At 42.8% G+C, this 18,996-nt stretch overlaps 2 protein-coding genes across 2 annotated transcripts in view; one reads left to right on the top strand and one right to left on the bottom strand.

The window, feature by feature from the left end:
* The window catches only part of LOC122720053 (protein pygopus), a 53,040-nt gene that overhangs the window by 5,088 nt on the left and 28,956 nt on the right, over positions 1 to 18,996 (top strand). The window lies entirely within an intron of this gene.
* Positions 1 to 18,996, bottom strand: part of LOC122720059 (lachesin-like) — a 30,195-nt gene that overhangs the window by 7,973 nt on the left and 3,226 nt on the right. The window contains exons 2-3 of the mRNA XM_043946502.1: positions 18,314 to 18,441; positions 8,925 to 9,022 (exon numbers count right to left, since the gene is read on the bottom strand). Coding sequence (XP_043802437.1) covers positions 8,925 to 9,022; positions 18,314 to 18,440 — 225 coding nt within the window. The 5' untranslated portion in view covers position 18,441. The remainder of the gene's footprint in view (positions 1 to 8,924; positions 9,023 to 18,313; positions 18,442 to 18,996) is intronic.

The following is an 18,996-nucleotide window of genomic DNA, read 5'->3' as shown; positions in this document are numbered from 1 at the left end:
GTTACGATCCTAGAAAAAAAGGAAAGAACTTATTCGCACACTTAACATAGAATATCCTGGCCATAGAAACGTTCACCTTAATGAAAAAATTCCTCCCCTTTCGAAATTATATTGCGATTCGATCGATAATAGTCTCGAGAGTTGTTGATGTTTCGCCTGTATCTCGCTCTATATCCCTAATAATCGGGAAGCGGAGATCGGAAACGAGATCGGCAGTGCTGGTACCGGGCACTGCTGGTAGACGGGTTATCGATAGACGGTTAGCCCGCACGTACGTACGCGTCTCCGTCTTATATATCACACGGCCGAGGAAGATAAACGGATGAGATTTCTTTGGAAAATTTCGCGGCTCCGACGATTCGACGGGTGACACACATTATCCACGGAAGTCAGGAAATTCCCCTGTGCGGGGAATACCATGACGACGACGGCTAAGCACGGCCTTTCGCCATACCTCGTCTCCCCTCCCCCTCCCTTTGGTGTAATATTTCGAGCAGACCCCGGCCCACGAATCTACGTTAGCGCTAAGAGATTGCTCCCCATACCCTTTTCCTAGGCCAGCCTCCCTCCATCCCTTTTCCTCTTCCGTTCCATTGTAATCATGGAAACAATCATTCTTCTCTCTCTCTCTCTCTCTCTCTCCCCCTTCCTCAGACGCTTCTTCGCTCTAACCTCCGCGATCTCGCTTCCCCCTCCTCTCTCCCAAAACTCGCTCGCCTCCCGCATCTATATCCGTTCATCTTTCTCGTCTCCTTCCCTTTTCGTCTCCATCGCGGATTTCGGGCTAAACCCTCCCCTCCCCCGTCCTGTCTTCGTTCTCGCAGGAAGGTGGCGCGGGCGGGCGAGGGGAGCAGTGATGCTCCACCGGTGTGGCGAGCGCCTATACCCGTTTCTCGCTCGCCTCTCCCGCAGCAATCACCGATTTGTCTGAATAAGCCCCCGGGCAAGTATATGCTCGTGCTTACCCCGGGGAAACACCACTCCGGCCAACTCTCTCTCTCTCTCTCTCTCTCTCTCTCTCTCTCTCTCTCTCTCTCTCTCTCTCTCNNNNCTCTCTCTCTCTCTTTTTCTCTCTCTCTCTCCACTCTTCCAACAGCAGCCTGGTGGATGGGTGGCTGCCAGCGACTCCATACCGGCGAAAATAGTCCGGTTCATCGATGGTTGATGGTGAACCGGTGGCTCGTGGAGCGAGAGAGATACGGGGAGTTGCCAGACTTCCGGTATTAATCGGGGACGAGGCGTCGCGTTACGAATCCACGCGGAACGATCGGATGAACGAAATCAACTTTGCGTTGCGTTGCATGCTCTCGATTTCCTCCTTCCCGTCCCTCGTTGATCCATTCGAAATATTATATAATATATATATATATATATATATATATATAATTATTATAATATAATTATAATATAATTATCATATATATGTATATAATATTAATATTGGTGGTGGGGGGAGGAGAAAAGGAGAAGAGGGGAAGGGAAAAGGTGGAGAACGAAAGGACGAGTGGGAAGCGACGGCAATTAAAGTTGGAGCAGCAAACTCGAACAGCCTGGAGCGATTCGCCGAATCTAGCCGCTTCTCCAATGCTAATTTGCCTTGTTTGAGCGGGAAACGTCCCGTCCCCGTCCTCGATCGATCGTCGTCCCGAACGAAATCGACTCGAATCGTATCGAAACGCGCGAGGGCTCGATTCTCGTCGTTCGGTTTATCATCGAATCAACGAATCGTGGAAGCTGGAAGGTGAGGCGAATTTTTTCCCTTGATACGGGACGGTCACGGATTCCCCCCCTCCCTCGAGAAACTCGATCGTATTTTTACCCCTCCCGTCCTTTTACGAGCTTTTTATGCGAGAACGTACGTACGGAAGAGGATTTGGTCGGCTGTAAATAAGGGAATAGGAACCGATTTCGATTACAATCGACCTTCGATCTCTTTTTCTTTTTTTTTTTCGTTTTTATTTTCGCTTTCGAATTTTCCCCGTTCTTCGAAAGAGAAACGTGTCCATCTCACTTCCCTTTATAACCCATTACACTTTAATCCTTTACACTCCAGGCTTGTTTCGCTCGGTCGAACCAGCAACTCCAGACTCGGACTCGGTAGAATTTCTTACAGCTAATTTATAATTCAATTTCACGCATAAATTAACGCAAAAAAACTTTTATATTTTAATATTTTATGTATCTATTGCCACGACTATCAAATTCAGACTAATGCCGAAGGTATCGTTCGACTCACGATCACAATCTAATTTAAGATAAATAAATAATAATAAATCTATCCATTTAATAATATATTATTCTACACCTCATAAGATTATATAAAGAGCTCAGGAACCTATTTATAGCGATATTTTAATATTGTCGCCATTCAAGTTGCCGCATCAATCCCAATGGTAGAGAGTCACCGTTAGAACGCAAAGGGTTAACACGTTGACTGCCGCGCGTATTTCTAACGAAATCTTCTTCAGGCGTCGCTGTATCAAGCGTACTTCTACCGATATTTTAGTAACGCGAGTCGTGTTGATGGTCGCAAAAATAATGTCTCGCATTATTTGTTTCCATTACTGTTCGCGATAGAAATATTGATAATAGTAATTGTATTGACAATAATATTGAATAATAATACTGATTTAGTATATTTTGGATATTTTAATTTGGATAATTTAGATTGTAATTTGGATAATATGACTTAATCGAATGCCCTTCGATTAGTCGTAATAAATATACTTCTTAGTTGTGGATTGTATATAAATTATTCGTGCGGCTTGTCTATTAGAGACCAGGGTCTCACAATGTCACAGCAGGTAATCGTGTTCGATGGTCAGAGCACGATATGTTCATAAACTATCTAATTGTCGTATCACCGTGAGACTCGTGATACCCCAAAATTAGAAGATTTAGAGAATTATTAGCTGTAAAATTATTAGGATTATCCAAAAATACAACAAAACCTTGTCAAAACCTTCAACGGAGTCAACATAATATCGTTCAGAAAAATAATTCTGGTATAAGTATTAGACTACATGCAAATTATGTTATTCGGATAAAAGACGACAAACGGATCGATCAAACGCACGAAGGAATTTAAAAAAGACAACAACTTTTCTTGTCCAAATTATCCGGATCAACCTCAGCCTTGTATAAAATGTTTTAAAATTTTACATTCGAAATCATTTTTTTGATAAATTATTTTTTTATTATTTTTTTAACAATTTAATAATTTTATTACACCCTGCAGTATATCTTTCCAAATACCTATGAAGATCCTTCATAAGTAATCAAATAAGCGTCACCCGAATATGGGTGACGCGGCAATTAATGTTATTAAGACAACGAGGATTATATACTGAATTTAATAATTATTAATGGAATATACTCGATAGATACAAATATTTAGATATTAGAAAGAACAATCTCGAAGATAGTAGCCACAAGTTGGAATTGTTGGAAGATTTTTCGACGGGACAAAAAGAATGGATCGTATACAATGTATCTCTTATATGTTAAATATAAAATATATATATGTTAAATATTCGACCGATAAAATAAATTTAAATTAAAAATTAAATAAATTTCGAATATCTTATTTAACCGGATGCTTAAAGAAAAAATTATAGAAATATGGAATTCCGATCGTAATTTTACGAAATCACTGTATAGAATGTCGAGACAAATTATTATCAGCAAAGATAGTCCAATGAAATATCATTGTTAAATAATATCGCATATATGAATCATTCGAAAAGATTTCCCCTCCTGTATATATAATATACATTTCTCATCTTAAACAAGTTCCTTTCACATCTATTTCGTTCATGAAAAATTCAAGCGTTCGAACATTTTCGAACCATTCTATAACGAGACAAATTATCACCACCAAAGTGATCCAACGAAAAATAATATTACATATATAAAGCGTTTCTAATCTATTAAGTGCGTGTATATATAATTATAATATATATAATAATATAATAATATAATAATAATATAATATATAAATAATTTATTATAAGTACTGCATAAATTGATGAATCATTTTTAAATTTTGCCGTAACATAATCTTGAGATATCCTTCCTACCACATTTGTTCATAACTAGCCAAATAAGCGTCACCCGAATATGGGTGAAGAGGCAGTCAAAACGTGTTAAAGAAACTGTTTAATATTCGTAAATCGATAGAACGATCGGGAGAAAGAGATATATGTTTTCGGCCCAACTCTGTATATAAGCCGTCCGATCAAGTTTCGAAAGCCATAAATCTTCCTTCTTACTTTAACCAGACGTCTTTTTCCGTTCGTCCGTCCGCCTGTCGGAAGAGAATCGCGCCTTTGAAGCAGCGGCACATTTCTCGTTCCAAATTCCCCCGCCGGTGAAAATGTAAAAATGACCGCGGGTCGAGCCTCGAGTCTTCTCCTCCCGTTCTTTTTATCGTTCTCCCTCCTCCTCCTCCTCCTCCCCACCCCTCGATCCATCTTTCGAAAAAGCCAGACCGACCGGAGGAAAGATTCCCTGTCGTTTCATCTGTCGGCCCATCGCAGAAAACGATATCCAGTATACCCTCTTCCCGACGAATTAAACAAAATCTCGACTCGCGTCTTCCGTTTTTCTTTCTTTCTTTTTCTTTTTTTTTTTTTCCGCTATGGAAATGGTTCGAAATTCTTCCCTTTGGAAATTCTCGTAAGAGCACGGCCCACGGCAAATCCGCGTTATATATTCATGAACGGTTAACCGGGGGTTTAGACGATGGAAGGAGAGAGGGAGAGGGAGCCGTGTGAAAGAAATGGAAGGTTTCTTTCTGGGGGGGGGGGGAGAAGGAGAATGGAGGCGTCTTAAAATTCGCGCGTGTTGGCGTTCCAACAACAATGGATCAAAGGAGTTTCGCGGGGAACCGCGTCAAGGGTGAGGGGAGGGGAGGGACGCGTGTGAAGTTTTGATCAGAGCGGCGACGTTAAACTTGCCGACATTCCTTCGAATTGGATTTCCCTTCCACGGAGGTGAGCGGTTGCTGCGATGCTTTTCTCTACCCGAGCTTTTCTGTAGAATCGCGATCCCGCGCCTTTGTTTATCAACCGAGACGCTCTCGCCTCTCGTATTTCGCCAGGGATTATTCTGAATAATGCACGCATTTTTGAAGTAATCGTGCCTGCGAGAGAACGAGAGGACGACACATGCGCGTAAGCAAGGAAATTAATCATCGTTTCATCGTTCCCTTTCGATCCAGTGTTATACTCTTTTGAACGAGTATTTTAATGGTAATTCAACTCGATCGACGGGAAGGCAAGGAAAAGAATGGAAGGACGGTTTGATCCTTTTTTCGCTCGGCCGAAATAACAACATCGCACCACATTCAGTTTTCTTAGCTAACTTGAAAATAATTTCACACGCGAATCAATTTTTATATAAAAGTTTATATAAAAGTTTTATATTTTAACGTTTTACGTGTAAAGAAGGAAAATTTGTCGAATATTAAAATCTACATAATCGTTGTTTCGCGCGATATTTTAATAATAATTATCAAGATGCATCCTTAATTTATTAGGACAAGTATGTGTTCTTACATTCACATTCGTCTATTATTCTTATTTTTCATCTTCTTATGCTATATCTCTATCTTGATCACTCTATTTTCCTTCTCTATCCTCAATTTCTTAACGAATATAAATAATTTCGTTATTCGATAACGAAAAATCAAACTTATCCTTGATTTTAATTAATTTTACCATATTCCATACTGACAAAAACTTTGTAAAAACTTGAAAACCAACGCCGAAATTATTTTACGTTTTAAAAGATCTATTTGATATTTTAAAAAATCAAACGAAAAATAAATATCGTCACCTCTCGAATTAATCGAGCGATGCCTTCCACCGCTTAAAGGTTAAATTTCGATCGGTGTACGAACATATTCCGATCCGTATTTACGTTAGTTTAAAAATGAAAGGCAGACGAAAGAGCGGAGCGAGGAACGGGTACGGATAAGTGGAGTGGGGGGCGATGTTGCCGAGTGAGCCGATATTGCCACATTGGTTAAAGGACAAATGGGAGAGAGTCGTTTCGCGTCGAAGGGTAACAACGCGGCGATCCAGGAGGAGTAGTTACGCCGAATGGATTCGCACGAATGCAAATTTGCGGTTGTCGGGTATTATTCGGGTAGTTGGCCGGTCCGTGAGCATGTCTCGTTCGCGCATCGTAGATGGAACGTTAAAAGCGTGCTTGCTCTCCCTCTTCCCCCTATCCTCCGAAAATAATACGAAATAACAGGAGAACGACGAGGCGCGGACGTGTAAACGGATTTTGAACGGGTTCGATCGAAACTGGGAGGAAATGTTCGTTCTTTCGACGTCGAAAATGTGTGTGGAACGTTTGCCCTTAGATTTTTTTTTCAACTCGACGATTAATCCTTCGTGATGATTGCACACTCGGGCACCGTTTGGATCGATGCGACAATTCGAACGGCGACGATATTTATTTAAAACAAATTGTTTGATTTTTTAAAATATCTTTTCGCAAATAGATTATTAAGCTTTTTACGTATAATATATTATAAAGCGTAGAATAATATATCGTCAAATGGATTTAGATTTTTTAGATCTAAAAAAAATTAGATCGTGATCGTAAATGTATAATGTTGATACGAGTTTGACAGTCATAGCAATAGAAATATTATTTTTTCAGTTTTGTAAGCATAGAAATACGATAATGAAATTTATTCGAGCGAGAATGAGTTTGACTTTTCATTATTTAATAACGAAATTATTTATATTCGTTAAGAAAGTTACGATAGAGAGAAGGAAAATGAAGATGAAAAAGATGAAATATGAAAGGTGATAAAGGTGAAAAATAAGAATAATAGACGGTGAATGTGAGAACACGTTATTGGGATATTAGTTCAAGATATTTCGTTATTGAATAACGAAATTATTTCTATTCGTTGAGAGGAAAATAACGATGAAGATAAAGATATAATATAAGAAGATGAAAAATAAGAATAATAGACAGTGAATGCGAGAGCACGTTATTGGGATTTTATTATCGCGATACTTGCCCTGACAACCAATGCATCTTGGTAATTACATTATTATTAAAATATCGCGCGAAAAAACGATATGGATTTTAATATTCGACTAAATTTTCTTGTTTTACACGTAAAAATACGTAAAATATTAAAATATTAAAAATTTTATACATTAATTTGTATGTGAAATTATTTTAAGTTAGCTAAGAAACTAAACGAACGGGCGCGGAAAATTGCGTGGAGTTGTTGATTCGGCCGAACAAGAAAGGCCTGGAGTACAAAGGATTGAATCGGTCGGCCGGGATATATAACGAAACAAGTAACGCGGATGATGCGAGGTCGGAAGAAGAAATTATGTTTTCGCGCCCGTGGCTAGATCTTGTTTACCCATGTTTCTTTTCTTTTCTTCTTTTTTTTTCTATCTTATCGTCGAAAATCGTCGTTCGAGTTCGATTAATAGCCTAAGGTGGATTCGCGCTCAAAACTCCTTACTCGAGAAACGTATCGCGAAATAACCTCGGGCCATCGGCCGAAATCGGCATTCCTCCGATTCAAACGTTTCCATCTCAGAAATATTATCCCTCCTCCCTCTTCGAATATCGTTGTTTTCGCGCCTTTTTTTAACAAATCTACTCAACAAATTTTCGCGACTTTTTTCCATCTCGTTGAACGATATATATTTCATATTTGGTATAGATACCAATTCGTTATTTTAACGGGGGTTTTTCTCTTTCTCCCCCCTCCCCCTCTAGTTTTTATATATATCGGTGAACTCAGGCGTATACCGCAGCACTAGTTTAAATAAACTTTCGAAAATTTTCAGCCCGATGTTTCGCGTTGTTGTCGTGCAAAAAAGCGTGTAAAGCCGCACGGCACCCGCCCACTCCCTCCCAAAACTTTCCACGAGCGCCCTTCTTCAGCGTTCCGTTTTTTTCTCTCTTCGTTTTTCTCTCTTCTTACCATTTTCTCCGCAATAAGAAAAAGATCTATTAAATCTAACTATTAAATACATGCGTGTACACGCGTGTAGAAAGGAGGGAGGGATGTAAAACAAAAGTTGCGTTCCGGATCGATATTAGTTAACATGTTAAACTACCACGCCAAATAACGCAAAACAACGATATAGATTAATATTATAGATTTAATATTCGACAAATTTTCTTTCGTTACACATAAAAATACGTAAAATATTAGAATATAAAAGTTTCATATGTTAATTATCCCGACCGATCGGCCGCAGACTTTTTGTTCATGTTATTCCCGCGCGCATGTCTTTTTGCGTGCTTGTTAAACTGAACATTTAATTTAGATGACATCAGTTTCTGTTTGGTTTGCTTTAAGGAAAAGAATATAATATTTGAAAAATACTAATGTAATTTATCAAAACAAGATAAACAAGGTAAATGTGAGATTTGTTCATTGATTACGATACATTGATACAAAGAAACGGCTGGACGTTTAACTAACGTGTTAACTTAAACTGGAAATTGAAAATTCCGTTTATTTATCCGGCGGTAGTGAAAGAAGCTGAAACGTAAAAATACACACACGTGTCAAGATCTGTCCATCGATTAGCATGATTAAGCTCGTCTGCTTAATTTTGAGATTATCGAAATTAATTCGACAACAAAAAGTTTCGTCCCGTCTTGTTAAGTGAAAATTCGTACGTCCTTCGTCTCTTTCACGCGGAGAAACCGTTGGAAGAAAAAGAAGAGGAGGGGTAAGAGAAGAAGAAAGAGGCGAATTGCGAGAGAGGTGGGGGAAAGATGGCGCGACATCTGCCACGAGCATCCACGTGACCCATTTGTCGCGCCGTCACGGATCGCGCGAATATCTTTCTCTTTCTCTCTCTCTCTCTCTCTCTCTCTCTCTCTCTCTCTCTTCCCCTCTCTCTCCTCGTATCCCTTACCTTGTGATTTCCTAGCTTCCGAATAGTACACGGCAGAACGGCCTCTTTCCCAATAGCCGCGGTCACATTACCGATCGGCTCCGCGAAACTCGGCAGATCTGCAAAAATCCAGCATCCTTGTGTTTTCATTCTCCTGGTTTATGGAATCGTGGTGATGGTGGTAGTGTTTTTTTTTTAAAACGATTCCGCGAGAAGCGAAAAAGAGAAGGGGGGGAGGAAGTCCGACGAATGGAACTCGCTGCTTTTCTGCCGTTGCTTTTCGCTATTCCCCTTCTCCTGTTTCGTTCATTATCCTCGCGTTTCGCGAGCTTCTCGTTAATTTTCGGTCAAAGGGTGTCTCGTTATACACGCAACAACGTTTTCCATTCCTTCTCGCGGGCAACGTTACCAACAACGCGTATACAACTTTTCACCGAAACCCGCCCCATTTAGAATTAGCTCGCCTCTCTTTCTCTCGTGGATCGCCGTTCTTTATCGGCGCGAACACGCGTCGCCACACCAACTTACGGAAGGAGGGGAAAAATATATGGAAAAATGGGCGCGACCCGATAAAATAGGTGCGCGATATTTCGCGTAAACTCGAAACATATTTCACATGGTTTACAAATGGGGAGAGTGCCACGATAGATTCGATAGCCTCGTGATTCGTTGCCCCTCGTTAAAGCGTACGTGACGATGCAACGACAACGATTAACAGCTCGTTTGAGCCGTTATATGATATCAAAGGGAGAGGGATGGCGAAGCGCAGTTTCTGCTCGGCCAAAGACCGCATCCTCCTCCTCTTCCTCTTTCAATTGAATGCATTATGTCGAGTCGATGTGAAAAATGCAACGACGAAAGAAGAAATTGAGGGGGCAAAATATCGATCTCGAGATAGAAATCGAAGGGGAAGACGCGAGAATATTCGCTTATCTCTTATCTCCCTTTACCGAGAGCGCACATGCACTCCTTTCTCCCTTCCTCTCGCTTCGAAAGTTTCTCGATTGAGAATGTCCGAGTAAAGGAGAAATCGTGAAAGGAAGAAGGGCGAAAGGAGACGGTTGGATGAAAATGACGGCGGGTGTGATGGCCACATGGCGCGATATCGCGATAACCGACGAGTCGAAGTTCGAAAATGGGAGGTGCGCGTGATACCGGTCCAACGCCGCCGCGACGTCGCGTTCGAGCGGTGTGCATCGTGTGCATCGAACGGAAAAACGTGAGGCTGCAGCTGCGTCGAGTCGAGTCCTAGACTCCAAGATATATCCGAGTCGAAACTGCTTATGAAAAGAGAGGGAGGGAGGGAGAGAGAGAGAGAAACAGAGAGAGAAAAGAGGTTCTTGCTATTCGAAGAGTTTGGGCCCGGCGGACCTGGAAAACAGTTCCCGTTCCTATTATGATAAGATATTCACCGAGAGAAATAGGGGAGAGAGGGAGGGGGAGAGGGGAGAGAATTTTCAGGTTTGCAGCGTCGGTATCTCGGAACGTAATACGAGGAAAGGTGGAGGAAAATGGCGAGCAAGGAAGGCGGTAGTGGGCGGCGAGGAAGAGGAAGAACACGGAGAAGGGAATGGAGAGCGGCGGTGCACCGAGTCGTGCCTACTCCCCCCTCTCCCCTCTATTTTATGGCTAAATTATTCTGGCAGAAAAATAATTCAATCTCCGCTTCTGTACAGGTTATCGTTAGAATTTTATCCCGAGATATGCTCGGTCGAGATTTTTCCGGGAAACGGAGAGTTTTTTTATCTTTGGACAAATTCGAATACCTTCGATAAAGTCGAATCTGATTTTTCTAAGAGCGATCGTTTTTTTCCCATCACTTTGACTCTGATCGTTCCTGGTCCCTGATCTCGTAACGGCGAACGAAAATGAAATTAACGAGGACAGCGCGGAAACCGAAACGAAACGCTCGACTCGAGTTCGAGATCGTGTTGATATCTTCGTATTTCATTCCGAGCACCGACGAAAGTAATGCGAAGTAAACAAGGATGGATCGATGCGCGGCTATTCGTAAATAAAAGGAAGAATGGGAAAGAAGAGGGCCGTATACGTCCGGCGAAATAATATTCTCCGACCAAGGGATTCGCCCTCTCACTCGTAAATTGGGAAATTTTTCTTCGATAGTTTGGAAACGGAAGAGAAAGAACGCCGAAGATCGAATCGCGAATAGCACGGGTTTGGAACGGGGAGAGGAAGCATCGGTAGAGACAGGATAAAATATCGTAGCGCGATATTTCAGGAGAGATCTTTGCGGGGAGAGAGAGGTTCGTCGCGGACGGCAACTGGTAACGGTCGTCCACGATATCTATCCTGCAATATCTTTCTCTCTTTCTCTCTTTCTCCGCCGCGCGAGGAACAACGTTTTTTTCACGTTACGTACAACTTACCACGAATAAAGGAATCGTTTCGTTTCGCTCGTAAAAATACACATTCTCTATCTCTCGACAAATTATTCTCCCGATGGGTTACTTTTACTATTGAAAGATAGAGACGTGCAATCTGAGAGATGGTCGACATCGCGGTCGAGAGAGAGAGAGAGAAACGCGGGAGAAAAAGAAATACGGCGAGTATCGAATGCGTTTCCCGTTAACTCTCGTCGCAAGGGTATCTCGAATCGACTATTAACGTTGAAGATCCACAGCGACGTGGATTTTCTTCAAACGAGAGTTTAACAAAGTTCCATGTTATTACGATAGAACAGGGAACTTTGAAGATAAGAGGGAGAGAGTACAGAAGGAAGCTTGACTTTCAAGGGAAGGCAACTTCGCTTCGGAAAGAGCAAACATTTCTTTTCTCTTTCTTTTTTTTTTTGGAGCAAAGCTCGGCAAATTTTTATCCCGACGAAAGCATTAATTTGTGAAAAAAAAAGAAAGAAAGAAAGAAAGAAAGAAAGAAAGAAAGAAAAAAAAAGAAGAGATAAAAGTATAGGAATTTCGTGGCACGGTCGCGGCCTTCTCCTCCTCTTTCCCCTCCTCCTCTTTAACTCGCGTTTCCGAGATATTTAAGTTTCATCGCGAAACTTTAGCGAGACGTTGCATTTATTAAATCCTCTGGCATATTTGACGAGTAAATCTGAGAATTGTCGTATCATTGTCGTTATCCCCCGTTTTCAAGAAATAAAGGATATAAAAATCGAGAGAAGGATATCGCGGAGAACGAACGAGAAGAAATGGAAGGAAGGTAAAAAGAGAAAGAGAGAAAGAGAAAGATCCATTTATTAAAGGAACGATATTAATGTTTGAGCTAGTTACACTGAGGCGGGGGAACGGAACGGAACGGAACGGAACGGAAAAGGTATAACGGCAATGAAAACGGCAATGATCGTAAACGTATTTCACTCGAATATAAAAGATTACGTATTACAAATATGTATAGAAAATCAATCTCGTGCCGCCCGCGCCGTTTTAATTAATCGCGCATCAGTTGGAACGAATCGGCCGCTTTCCATAATACGCGACTTTTAATCGCGACTCGCCACGTAATTCGATCAATTTAATTACATTTTCCGCGAACAATATAAATTCACCGTGGCAAGCGATAGATAATATTTGATACGTTAATATCTCGAAAAGTAGGAATCGGCGTGTAAAATGGGTCAGTGCGAGCCAACGAATAATAAAAGCTATTTCACCGCGACGATGGGTACACAAGGCGCAATTATATAACCGTTACGATTAATAAATGCGGCGGGATCGAACACTCGGCGAAAGGATGAGGGAGCCACCATCTGCGGACCGCCCGTTTAAAGTCTCGTTCGACCCTTCCCCTCTCTTCCCTCCCTCTTTCCCCCGTTGGCTCGGTCGTTGCAACGCGTTTACGATGCTTATTAAATTCATTAAACGCACAAATCGCGTATCGAGTATCCGTATTGAAACGCGACCACCTCTTACCTCGATCGTTTCCGTTCCATACCATCGCGTTATTGTACGCGTATTATTTCCTCGTAATCATCGTTATTATTTACTTACTCCAGAAAGAAAACTTTTATCGGAAAAATCGAGTCGACCCTCGGATCCGATGATATAATTTCCGCCGCGAAACTCCGTGGTCCAACACGCGCCGTGGTCCAACGGTTTTTGCTACAAAGGATTCGTTATAAATCTGTACAGCGATACCTCGCTATGGATAATGGTCGAAAAGTAGGTGGTATGGAATGCCCTTTTCTTCTTTTTTTTTATTATTTTTTTTTCTTCCCTTCTTTTTTTTTTTTCGAGAACTGAACTCGTTATCGGAGTTGGGTAACCAGTACATACTATATATATATATATACTATATATATATATATATACACGTGTACGCTATATATGTACATAGGTAGTACCTAGGCAAAGTGAAATGGAGGACGGGGGAGTGGGAAAGGGGAGAGGGATGGAAAGTTAGCATACGAATGCCCAATTGTGTTTGTGGACTGGTTCGTCGCTCTGATTTACATAGTTATTATGATATTATGCAGACGCAAAAGGATTTTTATCATCGTAGCCTGTCTTTGTCGTGAAAAGAAAAAGGAGATAGTACAACTATCGCGTGACACGAGTTTTCTTGTTTTCTTTTTCTTTTTCTTTTTTTATCGCTCGTTCCAATCCGTCGAAAGACGCATGAGCATTCAGAAAACAGGAGATAATTTGAAAGAATTCCGGCAAAAAAGAGAATTGGTTTCAATTGGTTCGAAGAAGAATTCGAAATAAAGGAAATTAGCTGAAACCTCGATGTTAATCTCAGATTTTACGCGTTGCGAAAAGTCTCTCTCTCTCTCTCTCTCTCTACGTCATAAATTTGCCTCCTGTATCTTCCTCTTAATCGGCGTAATTTTTCTCGCGCTTTGTATCCTCCTCGCCATTGTAATCTTCGCCGTTCTATATCCTCCCGTTTTTAATCCCGTTCACCTACCGCTTCTAGAAAATTCCAAATATCGAACTTCGTCTTTCGCTGTTGCTCGCGCCACGGTCTAGATGTTGCAGCTGGGCACAGCTGAATTCCGACCAACTTAACGAATCGATGAATCTCGTTGTACAAGAAACGCCCCCTCTCCCCCGAAACTTGGACGCGGAACGGCGTATCGTAGCGGGCAGAACTAAAGCCGATTACTAAAATAACACTCGAGGTTCCGCAGCAACTAGAGAGAGACAGAGAACGAGAGCGAGAGAGAGAGAGACGATGAAATCCATCCGAACAAGTTGATTCGCGGTTTCGTATCGTGGGAATACATACATACATACATACATACATACATACATACATATATATATATATATATATATATATATATTATTACAAGTTTTTGCAGCGTTTCGCAACGTTGCCACAAACAACGAGATTATTACTATTATTATTATTTCGACCGTTACTCTCCTCTCTTCCACGTTCTTTCAAAAGAAGAAAAGGAGAAGGAGGAGGAGGAGGAGGAGGAGGAGGAGGAGATCGGCTGGCAAACCGGCTGGAAACTGGACGACGACCGGTCGTCGGATGGATATATCAGATCGATCCTGGATCGGGCGAGTTCCCGCGATGGTCCTCGATGGTAAACGTTGGAGAGCGCCGGAGTTGCGGGAGTATTCTCGGTGGGCTAAGCGGAATACGATGGAAAAGCGGATTATAGGGACGGTGTTCGGAATCGCGGGGAAAAGTTGGTCGCTCTTTTACCCCCGATTTCCCACGACTTTAAATTCTCACGGCTCGAATACTCTTTACTGCGAAACTTTATAGAGAGCCGTAAATATACAACTCCTCTCTCTCTCTCTCTCTCTCTCTCTCTCTCTCTCTCTCTCTCNCTCTCCTCTCTCTCCTCTCTCTCCTCTCTCTCCTCTCCCCTCCCCTCCCCTCCCCTCCCTCCCCTCTCTCGCTCGTTCGAACGGCGTCCAAGATGTTACATCGTCCTCCACCTTCTTCTCTCGCCGCGGATTTTCGTTAAGAGGAGGAAGGGGCACGGTTCGACCCTTTACCCTCTGGCTCTTCTTCCGGTTAAAGGGGGATGGGCGGGTAGGAGTAGCCACCGTCAACGACGACTAACGCCGCGATAATTCCATTTCCCACGAATTCGTACTTTAATTAATCGAATTCGCGCCCGTGTCCCCAGGATCTGCCAACCAACTACCATCCTCCTCCTCCTCCTCCTCCTTCTCCTCCCTTCCCACGACAGGTTTCGATCCTGCCGGAAATTAGTAAGATCGCACATGCGGGACACGAAGGTTTTCTAACTGCGCTTTATATACATATATATGTATGTATATATATATATATATATACATATATATATGTACGTGGGCGAATACTTGGACGCGCGTTATTCTCGTCACGCTTCCTCTTCCTTTAATACGTCCTGGATAGACGGTCCTTGCATCGCAGGAAGGGAGAGGGGGAAAAAAGGTTTATTAAAAAGTTTGGAGGATGGAAAATTCGCGAGTAAACGCTTGGTGCCGCGTTGCGCGGGGCGAACGGATTGAAATCGGGATCGTTTTCGGGATCCAGGGAGTAGGAAATATTAGCGTGTTCCAAGCCGTTGAATTCGTTTCAGGAACGAGGGGCGAAGGGAGGAGTGGGTGGTATAAACGAAGGAAGGGCGAAGAAGAATGGGAAGTTGGTGGGCGCGTTGGTGGAAAGTATGCAAGGTGTGCGAGAGCAGGTTCGCGGGGGCGTTCATCCGAAAATCTAATTTCGCCGTGCTCCTTCCATCCGCCGCACGTTGCACGAGTTGTCCTCGAGTTTTCGAAAAATCGCGTCGAACGTGGAATTTTCGACGAGCCGAGTCGAGGAAGAAGACAAAAGAAGCGGGAATTCGCGGGAGTTGGTAAAAGACGACTACGTAACCTCAAACTTCGGCAACTATTCCAGCGAGGAGCGAGATCAGCGTGCGAGCGCGAACACGGAAATTGCGTTTAAAACTTTACTGCGCGATGTATGCGAGGGCTCGCCCGACCTCAGGTTACGCACGTATTATTCCACGCGTGGCACGTGGCACGAGGCTCGGGGCTTAAGACGCGCCAAACTGTCGAATCCCGCGCGCATACCTAGCACGCGTGGTCACGTGCGTCCGCATTACCTGTCGCTAATTAACACCGATCTCGTTGTCTCTCTAATGCGAGCCACGCGAATGCCTCCGATATTAGACGGGTTCGAGTATGCTAACTCCACCCTGATATTATTATGCTGCTCCCCCCTTCAACAACGAAGATCGAGCCACGATCCAATTCTCACGCGGATCGAATAATCTCTCTCGAAGAGGAAAAGAGAAACATGAACGACACCTGTTCGCTTCTTGAGTAATTTTGACGCGTTCGTACGAGTGGAACAAACGTGAAGATTGAAATTAGGAGAATAGGTAGTCAGTTGGCATTCGTAATTCCGCGATGGGATAAGATCTGCGCATGCGCGACAACTGCTTAAACGGTAAACTTGTAAGCGGTGAAATAAAGTTGGAAGCTCTCCGCCGCTCACCGTGTCTGTGACAGTTTAATTAATATCTTTCATCCTCAAAGGGAAAAACTTGGTGAAGTAACCTAGGGCCCCTAGCAGCAAGAGTGGAGCCCGAGTGGAGTTACTTCAACTTCAGGGACACCATCGTCGTCGTCGTTATTCGCGGTTTTCTTTCCTTTCTTCGATGTACGCGCTGCCCGTAAACTTTCTCCTTTCCCACGCTGTGTTTTCGACGAGACTCGAGAACGAAACGCGAGATTCGGAAGATTCTCAACAGCGGCGCCACCGTCTATTTTCGATTCGACGTAGATTATTCTCTTTTGCGGATTTTTATCCTTTTTCTCGATTCCGTCTTATCGCCTTTCCCTTATACCTTAGTCGCGAAGGATATTACGCTCGTTTAACGGTGCGCAAACCTCCGAGCTAACGCGTTATCCCAGTTCCACGATGAATACGTATGATCGTTAACCACTTTATCCGATTTCGCACCGTTCTTCTCCCCCCCGCCCGACCCGCTAATCGACCGAAGTTCCCGAATCAGATCGAAGATGGCTCTCTCCACCGATGATATGCGACGTTAAAATTGAGACGCGTATTAGAGACAAGTTTTTTGAGACGCGTTGTGCGATTCTCTTTCTCTCTCTCTCTCTCTCTTCTCGCGTAATGAAACTTCGTTCTCAACGCGGCGACGCGACGACCGAGACGTCGTTAAAGCCTGACAAAGTTTAAATTAAATTTAACGTACATATATCCTTTGAATCGGAACCTGTTCCTCCAACTTCTCGGCGGAATGAAATCGATTGTTGCCGTAATTTCGAAGTTATCGAGTCGATGAACAAAAACCGTTCCATCGAACGATCGAACGATAATCCGTTCTCATCCGTTTGTTAATTCCGTTCTAATTTCGTTTCCATTCGTTTAAAAGGGTTAAGTAATCCAGATCGCGCGGATGATCAATTCTCCCGAAACAAAGAGCCATTGTCATCGAGATTATCGAAAAGATACATCGTATATATATATATACATATATATATATTTTGATTTTGTATTCTCTCTTTGTCGACCAGCATACGAAATTAATATTATACGAGGAAGGAAACGTTCCTACGTTTTCTTTTTCTTTTTCATTTTCTCGTTCATGAATAAAATATGTATATTCCCATATATATATATATACGCAGGTGACGATTAGTCCTGTAAAATACGAGCAGGACGAGCTCGTCGCTGATAACGCACGACAAAAAACTGTGATCCGGTTCCGTGGCACGAAATAAAAGCAACGTCGCAGCGGGCAATAGGATGAAACCGAAGCCACCGATGAAAAACCGCGATTAGGTGATCCGAACCGAGCCGAGCACCGTCCATCCACCGAGCCAAGTCGCCGCGGTAATTAAACCCTTTGACGTGCGTGCGTACTTGCTTGGACGAGAATTCGAGCATCTCTGTCACTCGATCCTCGAATTCGAGAAAATAAAAAAAGAGAAAGAAAGAAGGAACGAAAAAAGGAAGAGAGGAAATAAGAATAAAAAGAGAAGGAGAATAATTCTCGAGAGTAATTGCCGCGATCGGGCAGCGGAGTCATCATCGGTTTTTGGAATTCGGACCGAGTTAGTTATCACCAATGTACACGCGGGTCGGAATCCTGCGAAATCGTTTCGGTACACGTTTCGCCACCACAATAATAGTTGTAATTCGCGATTCGATTCGCGTAATTAGGGGCGCGAAATTAATTTCGCACATCGGCGAAATCGTAAACATCGAAATTGCAAATGAAAAAGAGTTTTGATCGAGATCGCCGCATAACAACCATTCGCTCTATCATCCATCTTCCCGTAATTAATCGTTCGATAATTCGAGGAAATCGCCTCTCGTTTCTTCTAGATTAGATTCGAAGAGAGAGAGAGAGAGAAAAGAAAAGAAAAGAAATAAGCGACCGATATATGTATATACATATATATATATATATATATATATATATACGTATATGTACGGGTATGTACCTGATAACGTAGGATTCGTCGCAGAGGCGTCCTGGCGCGCGGCGTCGCTGGTAATTGTAGCCCCGCCGAGATTGGTACTGTAGTCTTCGAGAAGTACGTAGCACAGTAATAGCCGTGCCACCCTCATTCTGAAAGTGAAGAAGAAAAAGAAACCTGAACAATAATAATGACTCCTCTCTCCCTCCCTCTTGCTCGCTCCACCCCCTGTTTCGCCTATCTCTCCTCCTACCCCTTTTACCGCTTATTTCTTCCCTCGTGCACCACCATCGGGCCCACCACCGCTTTTTCTCTCCTTTCTTTCCTTTCTTTCTTTCTTTCTTTCTTTCCTTTATCATCACGACTCCTCTCATCCTTTCCAATTCTCGATCGATGACTGATTTGTCAAGCTACTGTTTAATAAACTCGATTTCGCGCACGAGAAGGGAAGGGGAAGAAAAAGAAACTCAAGGGACAATAATTATCTGTTTTACGGCCATTTCGTAAATAACTATCACTCCCCCCCCTCCCTCCTCTCTCTCTCTGACCATTTAACAGCAGCAGCGCAGATTTCAGTGGGAAGCGGAATTTACCACCTCCCAACGAGAAGAACGAGCTTATACGTACGCGCACCCCCGTTCCCTACTCTTATTTACGACGGGACTAAATGAAAAATTCTCTCTCTCTCTCTCTCTCTCTCTCTCTCT

Source organism: Apis laboriosa, unplaced genomic scaffold (assembly GCF_014066325.1).
Source record: "Apis laboriosa isolate Shangri-la unplaced genomic scaffold, ASM1406632v1 scaffold11_cov152, whole genome shotgun sequence".
Taxonomy (NCBI): Eukaryota; Metazoa; Arthropoda; class Insecta; order Hymenoptera; family Apidae; genus Apis; species Apis laboriosa.
The sequence above is the reverse complement of the archived record's forward strand: the minus strand, read 5'-3'. Positions and strand labels throughout refer to the sequence as shown.